This window comes from Crocodylus porosus, unplaced genomic scaffold, assembly GCF_001723895.1.
Source record: "Crocodylus porosus isolate Cpor-Errol unplaced genomic scaffold, CroPor_comp1, whole genome shotgun sequence".
Taxonomy (NCBI): domain Eukaryota; kingdom Metazoa; phylum Chordata; order Crocodylia; family Crocodylidae; genus Crocodylus; species Crocodylus porosus.
Genome location: NW_017728912.1, coordinates 12,473,799 through 12,485,541, shown reverse-complemented (window position 1 = coordinate 12,485,541; position 11,743 = coordinate 12,473,799). Strand labels below are relative to the sequence as shown.

At 37.7% G+C, this 11,743-nt stretch overlaps 1 protein-coding gene across 3 annotated transcripts in view; it reads left to right on the top strand.

The window, feature by feature from the left end:
• USP53 (ubiquitin specific peptidase 53) overlaps positions 1 to 9,914 on the top strand; it is a 57,305-nt gene extending 47,391 nt beyond the window's left edge. For 2 of the 3 annotated variants that reach the window (XM_019534044.1, XM_019534042.1), the window contains exons 15-16: positions 4,781 to 4,871; positions 5,738 to 9,914. In XM_019534044.1, coding sequence (XP_019389589.1) covers positions 4,781 to 4,871; positions 5,738 to 6,725 — 1,079 coding nt within the window. In that variant the 3' untranslated portion in view covers positions 6,726 to 9,914. The remainder of the gene's footprint in view (positions 1 to 4,780; positions 4,872 to 5,737) is intronic. The other variant, XM_019534043.1, reaches the window with a different exon arrangement.
• Positions 9,915 to 11,743: the final 1,829 nt, after the last annotated feature.

Genomic DNA, 11,743 nt, shown 5'->3' with positions numbered 1-11,743 from the left:
TATGGGTCCAAGGACAGAGCCTTGAGGGACCCCACTGGTCACAGGGCACCATGATGAGTGACTGCCATCAATCACAACCCTCTGGGTCCGACTTTAGCCAGGCTAGCTCCACCTTGCTATAGCAGAGCTCATTCCACTCCTACAGACAGGCCCCTTCAACATGTTTGAAGAATGTTTCCATTCCAAACTACATAAAGGCAGCTAAGTGGAGCCCTGCCCAGACTTTTACAAGCTGCTGTGCTTTTGTAGAGGCTTTCAGACCAGATGTTTGATGTAGTAGTGCTGTTGTGCAGTTGTTGTTTTAAATAGGAGCTTTAGTACTTATCCTGAAACAAATAGCTGTTAGTCACTAAAGTCAAATCCACTGGTCAGTCTGAGGGCATTGTTAGTAACCACATTAAAAACTGCTGTTCTTTGAAGTTTCCACAGTGATTTCAGGATCCTCCCTCAATCCTGTGCCCACTACTGAGAGTCCTGCAACTCACTGTCTGTATGTTTGAGAATGTTGGTTGTAGCCATGTTGGTCTAAGAACGTAGGCAGACAAGGTTCTTTGGGTAAATGTCATAATATGTAATAGATCAACTAAATAATTGGGGAAAAATGGTTCTTTGTAAGCTTTTGGGGTACAAACACCCTTTTCAGGCAGAGGGAGGGTCTCCAGTTGTATTGTGATCTCGTGGAAGGGATAAAAGCCAGTATGCAGGAATGCAGGTCAGTGAACATGCAAATGTGTGGCAGTGAGGATATTTTGTGTCTAAAGTGTGTATTTGAAGAAGGAATTGGCTAGGATCATTCTGTCCTTGATGTATTTGTGTAGAGGTGTGCGAGGGCACAGGTATGACCCTTAATGGAGTTTGCTGGCCAAGAATCGGATATTGTGTCCACAAGGCATGCATATCAGTAGGGGCAAGTAGGTAGTTAACACATCTCTAAGAATCTTGGTGACTGTAAACAATTGTTCTTTATACTTTTCTGGGAGCTGAAATTAATCTTTTGCCTGAATTAACCCACTACATCTAAACTTTATTAGTGTTATATTAGTAGTTTCTAAGTGTTTGATAATTAATAGAATAACTTATAATTTCTGTTGCTTAAATAAGTTCTTCAATGTGTAAACATAGGCAATAGTAAATCTGCTCTTTGTAAAATCCTTTGTTATAGTGTTTGTAATTGGATGAAAAGTAAACGTTTCTTGAAAACGTGCCTACAGCTCTTTAAAAAGTATTGTAGTTCATGGTCTAATTTTCTCACTGTGATTATATTAATTTGGGAGAGCTGGAAATTGCAGCTGAAAGATTTTTAATGGATTAAAAAAACCCAACAACACACAAATAGACTGTTTTATGAAGAGGAATTGCACTGGAAGTGATTTTTGTTGACCTGTACTCGTTTCTTTAAGAACATAAGAATTGTCATTTGCTGGGTTGGACTGTAGGTCCATCCTGTCTAGTCTCCCGTCACACAGTGGCAGAGAGTGGATGCTGAAAAGGAGAGTGAGTTGGATAAAAGTGGTTTTTTTTCGTTTGCTTTTCAACTGTTCCTGTCACTTGCAGTCTCCAGCATTTAAGGTCTTACTTCAGAGCTGTATCTCCTAATTCCCATGCTCAATAGCTACTGATGCCTCTCTTCTCCAAGAATTTGTCCAGTCCCTTTTTGAATCTAGCTAAACTGTCAGCTTCTACAACATCTGGTGATATTGAGTTCCATACTTCAATTTCATGCTGTGTGAGAGAGAACTTCCTTTTGTTAGTATTAAACTTACTACCTACTAGTTTCCTTTTGTGACACCCTGCCCCTAGTTCTTGAATTGTGAGAGAATAAATAGTAAATCTCTATTTACTTTCTCTGTACCTTCTTGTTTTTTGTGTAAACCCTTATCAAGCCCCTCCCCACCCCCCAAACATCTCTTTCTAAATTGAATGGGCCAAGCCTCTTTTCTCTCTCCTCATATGGAAGCCTCTCCACACTGCTAAGCATCCTCATTGACCTTCTCTAATTTGTCTGTACCCTTTTTGAGGTGTGAGGACCAAAACTGGACACAGTATTCAAGATGGGCAGGGGATGCACCTAATAAAGGGGCATAATGATACTTTCCATGTGCAATTCACTCACTTTTGATAGCTGCTGAGCACTGAGCTGATGTCTTTTAGTGGACTGTCCACAGTGACTTGGATCTTTCCTGTGTGGTAACAGCTAATGTAGAACCCATCATAATGTAGGTATAGTTTGGGTTGTTTTTGCATCACTTATCTACACTGAATTTCATCTGCCATTTAGTTGCAGTTTTGCACAGTCGTGCCAGATCATTCTGTAGTTGTTCAGTCTGCCTTGGTCTTTACGACTTTGCATATTCTTGTGTCATCGGCAAGTTTGGTCACCTTGCTACTCACCCTTTTTCGGATCATTTATGAGTATGTTGAACAGCACTGGTCCCAGTGCAGATCTCTAGGGTGTCCCATTCTTTACTTCTTTCTAATCTGAAAGCTGACGATTTATCCTCACTCTTTGCTTCAGATCTTGGAGTCAGTTTCTGATCCACAGGTGGACAGTCCCTGTAATTCCATGAGTACCTAACTTTAATTAAGAATCTCTGATGGGGGAGACCTTGTCAAAGGCTTTTTGGAAGTTCAGATAGTCTGTGTCAACTGGATCAATCTGATCCACCTGGTTGACAGCCTCACAGAACTTCAGTAGGTTGGTGAGGCACGATTTCCCTCTGAAAAAGCTGTTTTGTCCCCAGCAAGTCATGTTCACCCACATGCTGAACGATTTTTATTATTGCTTCTACCAGTTTTCCAGGAACACAAGTTAGGGTCACTGGTCTGTAGTTCCCTGTAGAGCCTTTTTTAAATATGGGAGTCACACTGGAAACCTTCCAGTTAGGAGGAGTTCAGCAATTTCTGATCTGACTTCTTTCACGACCCTAGGGAAAAATGCCATCAGGTTCTGAATAGAAGAATCAGGTTCTGGTGATTTTGTTACTGTTTAGCTTCTCAGTTTCCTTAATGACCTCATCTATTGAAACCTCAAGTTGGGTCAGCTCCACTGACTTGTTCCCAGAGAGGTTTGGATCTGGTGGCAGAGTTTCCCTAACATCTTCCATAGAGAAGACAGATGCAGAGAATGCATTTAGTTCCTCGCAATAAACCTATCATCTGTTAGCGCCCATTTTACACCCTAATCATCCAAAGGCTCAGCTGACTCCCTGGTAGACCTTTGGCTTCTAATGTAGCTCTAGTTCTCTCTTAGCGTGTCTTATTTCAGTTTTTCATTTGCCTTCCCAGTGTTTATGCTCTTTTATTTTCCTCATTAGGAGTTGACTTCCACTTTTTAAATAAGCCCTTTTTTCTGCTTATTGCCTCTGTAACTCTACCATTAAGCCATGCTGGCTTTCTTTTGGTCCACTTTCCATTTTTCTTGATCTGCAGTATGCATTTGCTTTGTGCCACCAATATGGTGTTCCTAAGCAGTTCCGACCCTGCCTGCAAATTCCTCCTTTTTCAACCTCTAATTAGAAGCCCCCTTTTAACCTTTAACTAGCTTCCTCATCTTGGTGGTCTGTCTTTCTTGTCTCCCCTCCTACATGGAGGTCAAACCCCATTGCATTATGGTCATTATTGCCAAGTGGCTTAGTAGCGAAATTTCCCCTTTGCACCAAATCCTGCACTACTTAAGATTAGGTCTAGAATGACTTTTCTTTTTTGTAGGTTCCAGGGCTAACTGCCCCAGGAAGCAGTCTTGTCTTATCAAGAAATTTGGTCTCTGCTTCCCGGCCTGATGTTAGATTGACCCAGTCTGTTTGTGCATAGTTGAAGTTCTCAATTAGTAGTGCATTTTCTGGTGTTGGAGCCTTTCTCAACTCCCTAAGCATTGCTAGCTCACTGCTGCCATCATCTGTGGGCCAATAGTATATCCTGAGATGATTTTTTTTTTCTGTTGAAACCCAGAATTTCTAACCACAAAGGTGGTTAGAAAAGAGGTTCTACAGTACCTCTTTTGTCGTTTGCAAAATCTAACCTATTTGATTCCATGCAGTCTTTGTTGTAAAGTGCCACTCCCCAACCACAATCTACTCTATCATTCCTATATAATTTGTATCCTAGTGTTGCAGCATCCCATTGTTTGCTTGTTTTTCCCCTCATTCCACCATATTTCAGAGATGCTTATTACATCATTCTTGTTATTTACTGCTAAGCATTCAAGTTCCCCCACCTTCCATGCTTCTAACATTAGTATAAAAACATGTACTACTTGTTGCCTGGTTAGTTACTTCCATGTGACCTTTTACTCATTAAAGGTATTTGCTTATGTTCATCTTAACCAGTTTCTTATCCCTATTTTTATAGTTTTACTGCTGTAGGGTGTGTCAGTCCAAACTGTGTTGTTCCACATTGGTGGGCTTTCTGGTTTTAGTTTAAAAGCTATTCTGCCCCCTTTTTAATGTTGTTTGCCAGCAGCTTACGACCATTTTGGCTCATGTGGGGACCATCCCTTCTGTTCCAAAAGGTCCTAATTCCTAATAAACCTAGATTCTTTCTCCCTACGCCGTCTCAGCCATGAACTGACACTGGAGCTCTGCCTGGCCCCATGTGTGGCACTGGAAGTACTGCAGAAAATACTACCATAGAGGTCCTTTGTAACACTCAAAGCAGTGAACTGGCTGGTTCTGTAGAAGTTTGTTCTGATAGTGCCAATAAGTTTTAGTGAGCTTTGAGGAAGAAACATTTTACTTGATATGAAATAAATTTGCAGTATTTTTTTTTTTTTTTTTTTTTTCAGACTTGAGGAAAGACCAGATGAGTACGGAAGTTAATTACAGACCTCATAATAATTTCCCATCAGAATCGCAGGTACACAGTCCTCCAGTGAGGTAATTCATTTTAACATCAATTTATTCTGAAACTTATAAAATGACCATATCGTGCCTTGTCGACTAAATTGTAGTTATACTTGTTTCTGACATCTTCTGAATATATATTAACACCCAGTGTGTCAAAATGAGGCTGAAAAGCTTGCTTTTTCAAAAGGTGTGGAAAACAGATTAAGGTTTTGAGGCTTGATCAACAGAGAATCAAATGTTTCAGCATTTTATCTGGCATGTAAGTCAGAGATTTGGATTTTATCCAATGTGTACATTATCCTATAATAGATTATGATAATATCACCATAGTGTTGAATTAGTTTTTGAAAATTGTTCTTGAAAATGGATGGAGATTTGTTTATTATCTGAGATCTCTCTTTTGAAAATGCTGTGCACCTGAACTCCAGCTGGAGTCCCTAGGAGCTCTGGGTGCCCAGCACCTCTGAAAATCAGGATCCTAAGTGTAAGTGGATTCCCTTCCCCTCCCCTCCCAATTTTTGACACTTTGTTGGTGTGTCCAAACTGTGTGTGAGAGAGAGCTAGGAATAGGACCTAGAATTTATTCCATCCTGTGCATTTTTGTTGGAAGCAAGTCTAATTTTTTCTAAAGCTTTGCTAATACTTTAGATTTGTCGAGAAAGAAATGCAGTAATTTTATGAATTTCTTGAACAAATATTTATTAAGTAGATTCCCTCATTCAGTCAGATCAAGGGTAACAAATATTTAAATTGTATATCCAGGAATTCTGTAATGGAAGTATATTCCTTGGACTAGCTGTGTACATATATTTGTTTTGTGTGTATGAATATATAGTGTCCTTTTTTCATTTTATTTTTTTAATGATTGGTTGTACACCTAATGCATTTTTGTATTTTAGGATTGAGATACCTGAGAGTACTTGGAAACTTCTTCCTTCATCAACTCTACAGCCAACTCATAAGGACCATGTTAAGCGAGAGACTAGAGTCAGTAAGCTCTGTGAACAGAGTTCTTTAGAGTGGCTTAATTCAGATAAACTTGAGAAGACAGCCATGCAAGTGTGTTGTGCTGATGGCTTACCCCATTCTTGTAATACTGAAAATGAACCTCTCTGTGGAAAGAGGCTGAATAGCAATGAATTTCTCTTATCTTCTCAGCTGCAGGCTCCTATTACAAGAAGTGCTACATCAAAGGCAGGGCTGTCATCTTTTGTACCCCAGAGCACATCAGAGCAATGCAATGTGATGCCGCTTTCGTCTGGTGTACGTACAGTTCAGTCATTTGGTAGAACTGATCATCTTTGGGTACCAGAAGCTGTTTACCAAAATCTTCCACCTCCTTTACCTCCAAAGAAATATACTCGGAACTTTTTGTCAGGAGCAGAAAGTAATGAACCTCCATGTGATGTAAAATTGACAGGATTCATGCATGTTAATCCTTCAGATTTTCAGAGGCAAAGTACAGGTACAGCTTCAAGTGCATCAGAAGCAGGTGTATGTACAAATGAAGAAAGACTTAAAGAAGCATTTCAAGGAAAGGAGCCTTCTATTCACAAACCAGATTTTCCAATTGGCCCATCAGTTAATGATTTTCAGACTCTGTCTGCTAACCTTTTAAGTAAAGGATCATGCCACATGGGACCAAGTGCTAATTCTCCAGATGCAAATGATAGTGTTTCTCTAACTACCTATTTTTCAGTAGATAGCTGTATGACTGATACATACAGGATGAAATATCACCAGAGACCCAAACTGTATTTTGCAGATCCTGGTAGTTTCCACAAAGAACTGGGCACTGCTTATCACAATACTGTTGATTCCAGTCATCCTGCATCCGAACAGAGATACAGACCACATATAGAAAGTATACACTGCAATAGGTAGAAAAAGTAAATCATGGATTTTATCCATACATTTCATGTGGGTGAGAAGCTTGGACTCCTCAGTGTCTGACAACCGGTACTATATTTCATTTAGAAGATATGACTTAACATGATTATGCAAATATGAACGAGCTGGAAAAAACACATGCTAAGGTTTGGTCTTTTGATCTTGGATTTGTCATTTTTTGCCTTAATGTTTACCTCTGTCTTGCTGATACTCGCTTTCTCAATATACGTCTGTTACACTTTGATATTTTAATTCATAACTGGTTCCTTTCTGAATTTTGTACCGTGAATTGCATTTGGCACTAACCAGGTGTTACAAGTTTTTCCTGGAAGATTTAATATGCCTGTTGTTTAGTGCCCACAGACCAAGGGAAAAGTGGTTTTGGGTTGTTTTTGGTTTGTTTTTTTTTAATTAAGCAGTAATTCCTTAGACTGTTCAGAGGGATACACGAACTACAGAACCATGTATAACAGTGTGCATATATACATAATCAAAACAGTATTTGTTTATGGAAGTGTTTTTTGTAGTGGATAACAATAGGAGTTACCATTTTTTTTCTTCTGACTTCTGTGAGAGTCTAATTTCATTAACCTTTACGTGTCTTTTAATACAAGTTTACCCAGAGAATTTCTCCTTTTTTGAAATGCCTTAACAAGGAGAAGACTTCACAAATTTCTCAGATTTTTTTTTATAAGAACCATAGATAAAAACTCTATACACATCTTCATATTTGTATAGTTTTTTTAACCTAATAATGTTGGTTTGCTCTAACTTACAACCCCTAATCAGGAAGAGCGCAGACGAACTGCAGATGCTTCCTCAGCCTGATGAAGAGTGTTTGTACCCCAAAAGCTTGCAAAGAATTTTTCCAACTGTTCTAGTTGATCTAATAAAAAAAAAAAAATCAGATTTACCCAAAGAACCTTGCCAACCTCTAGTCATGTTTCCACAAGCAATGATATAATACTTATTAGAATTCAGCTACAAATTTCCTAGTGTATGGCAAAATGATGTGATGCATAAACTACTACTTAAAGCAGGAGGCTTTATTTTCATTGCAGCTGAGGCAGATTCCATAACAGTTATGATCTTACTGTTAAGACTGATTCTATGACTGCACACAAAATTAACTCCACTATCAACTGAACTCCGTGCATCTACTTTTACCTTCCCTCTTGAAAAGTTACCATAGAATTTTAGCAACATTGAGCTGGTCTGATTTACTGTTGCAATTTTTTCCAACTAGCAGTCATTAACTCCCAAGCAGTTTTTAGTTATTTCATTAATTGATTAACTCTACAGTTGCCTTAAAAAGGGTTTTATTTGAATCTTGACCATTTAGACCTGCTCAGAACCCAGCTTTGCTCAAGTCGGTTAGTGCTTCAAATAATTTCATGTTCATGAAATTACTCATGATCAGCAACATATTATGATTCTTAAACGAGTATTTGGGAGCTCAGTCCTCCCGAAGTTATTTATTTTGATCTTAAAATAAAATTTTGCTGATGGCACCTGTGTTAATGCCTTTAGTTCCAAAACTGAACATTACAAAGTGCATTGGTTTAAAAACCTGCTCTATGACTTGGACTAGTCAGAAAAGCTTATTTGTTTAATGTGAATTACAGTGCTTTAACCAAATGCTGACAATTGTTTTAGTGTACTTATCCAAGGTCTACACTTAAAACAGAAGTTTTGGTTGCTTGGACAGTGTCTTAACTTTAATTCTTTAACCTAAGACTTGTAACTTTTAGTATAACTGGAATATGACATGTAGCAGACCAGATATCTCTAACCAGTCCATTTAGACCCATCCTTCTGCTTAAAATCCCACAGTAGTACTTGCAAGACTGAATACAACATGGATTCCAGAATGAATACATTCTGCATGTGGAGGCATAAATGCTAGTGAAATCTGAAAAATCCTTATTTTTATATAGGATATGTGAAGACTGGAAAATTCCTAGAACTTAATCTTTTTTATTATTTTGTAAGAAATGTATACAATTTGTTTTATAACCCATCCACACAAACATGTACATAGCCAATTAATTGTTTAAAAAAAAAAAGATATTTGTAAAACTCTAATAGTGCTAGAACTTGTAAATAATGTACAATTTGTAAAGCTTTTCAGAAAAAAAGTATGTGAAATTTCAGTATTTTTATGTATAAACAGCACAGCAACAAATGTGAATAGTGATACAGTATAATACTATCTTTTTAAGTGTCCACAGCAAACCTTTGTACTTCTGCACAAAAAAGCAATATAAATGCCTGTTAATGATGCCAATGAATTTGGTTTCCAGAATGCTAGCGAGCAAAACTGGTAAACAAACTCTGCTTATTTCAGAGTAGCTGCTTAGATTTGTCCTAAGTTCTGAAATGCAACAATCTTCACTGGAAGCAATTTAGGTGGACTTGAGTCTTTCCCCTCTTTGCTTGAAATAGCACTTTCCAAAACAAACCTATTATATAAGGCCCATGTATAGTTATTACAGTGCACATGAAAGTTAACTGAAACACTTTGTTTTTATATTAGATTCTGCACTCCATGCACATATTTAATATTTGCTGACTGTATGACCTGAAATGTTGATTTGACTTACCCAGGGTGCCTATTTATTTTTATAAATGTCCCCTTCTCATTATAGATTTGTATGAAACGGACACATTTTGTAATGGTAAATACATTTAACAAGTCTTGTAACTTAATATATTTTTCAGTCTTTAGAATTATCTTGCAAAGTTGCATTTTTCTGCTTGTTCAAACTATTAGATAAAACATTAAACCAATTTTGTGGCTAACTTTTTTCTTTTTGTACTTTATTTTACACGCGTGGTTTAGACTCTACCGCAAGACCAACATTTGACTATTTATAAAACTACTTATGGAGCGTTCCAACATTTTAACTCTTTAGAAATTAGACTTCTAACTGAACAGTGAAACTCACCTTTGCCAAATCATATTTGCCAGATATGCTTTGTAAAGAACGTTATTTCCTCAGATCTGGCATCCTTGTGTCCAAATTATTCTTATTATATAAGCAAATAAACCTCACTTTTTGTAGAATCCTGCAAATATTCATGAGATACGAATCATTGTTCTACGCAGTTCTTGCTCTTCATGCTGACCATCTCCTATCCTAAGAACACAAAATACTTAAATCAGGTTTTTGCTAACTTAAATAGCATTTTAAAATGTCAGAATTACTGTGGGGGGGAAGAACGTGAAAAGAGTGCAAGATACAGGTTAAGCCATTTTTATTAACGGCTGCAGAAACCCACAGTTTTGCAACTTTCGTTTCTCCCTGGAACAAAAAGATCTATTTTAAGTATAATTAATATGAAACTTGCATGAATGGAAACTCCCTCCTGCTAGTTTAAACTCTTGCATACTTCTCCATGAACACTCATTCTGGTCTTCATAGAACAACAGCAATAGAAATGATTGTAATAGTAGAGGAGGGAGGAGGGAAAAGCAAAGCCAAATCACAGGTGAGAAAAGGATTAGTCACTATTCAGTATTTTCAAACTGTATAACCAAGTCAGCTGCTATGTTGCTTGACTTGATTGTTTTAAATGTTTTGTTTTTTTCCTTCCAAATTTTCTTGGAACTGATTAAGACCAAGAACTGTGAATCGCTGCTCCCACCTACTTCAATTAGCTAAGGGGTGTGTGCTCATTTGGAAAGGATTATTTCAACTTCTAGCCTTAAATTAACTTTCTTTGTTCTTGAACTTTGATTAGTCCTGTGCATTTTGCACATGTTCCATCTGTTCTTTTCTGTAAGTCCTCCATGCCATAAGCAAAACCCAGTTCTTTCAGTTCATCACTGTATATTTTTTATCTGTGCCACCCTGCCCCTCCAATGGTTTTGCTAATTAGCCAAAACCGTATACAAAAAGCAGGAGCAGCATTTATTCAATAAAAATTTGAAGGTCCAAGAAATAGTCTTGGAACAAAAATTATGTAACAGCAATGTAAAATTCATACTTTTGTCAGTAAATTCTGGAAGATGACACAGTCTTGGGAACGAGGTGAAGCTGCTCTTATCTACAAATGCTACAAAAGAATTCTTCAAAACTGGTATCACAAAGATGGAAATGAGATGAAAGTAGCTAGGGCATGTGCTAGGAACGGGCAACAAAATTCCTAGAGGCAGTGTTTTAGAAACCAACTACAGGAAGGAAAAGAGTAAGACCCTGAAAAGATGTAAAAAAAAGCAATATGGAAAGAAAAGAAGGAATTTGGAACAGTGTGGTCAATAATAGAAGAGCAGGTAACGGGGGCAGAAATAAATTGATGTAGGCTCTACATGGAATTTGACATGGAGAATGCCAAGCAAGTAAATTAACTTTTAGTTGAGATATAAACAGTCAGTCCTCAAGCCACACTAAGCTTTCTCTAGACTTAAGTCTGTAGTAGAACTAGGACATGAAATTCAGCATTTAATTCATGCACGGTTCTGTATCATTTAACAATAAAAATCTTACCTAAATCACTCCAACTGTAAGAACATATTGAAACATCTAACCAACTAGATTTTAGACCTAATGTTACAACACTGTGAACATAACAGTTAATCTGCAGGGTGACTGGACTATAGCTTACGCTCCTTAAAGCTCTCCATTTGTCAACCTGTAAACACCTTGCATAAACTATTTACTAATTTCAAAAATGAATTTCTGTTTTAGCATTACATTTTAAAAGTATCTGGAGTCTCTTTCTGGAGCTTGGCTTAAGTGTGATAATACTGAGGCACTTTGTAAATGTAATTCAAAAGGCCAACCTAGGTGCCTGAATTTGAGAATACATCAATTCATATACTACTGTCAGGGGCAGGCAATTATTTTGGGCACAGGGACGCTTACTGAGTTTTGGCAAGCCATCAAAGGCCACATGGCAGGCAACCAGGGGCAGATAAATATTAATTTTCTGAATTTTTTAGAGGCCCGGTAGGCCGCATCTGGCCTGCAGGCTGCATTTTTTCCCTACCCTGTGCTATATGCTCCTGA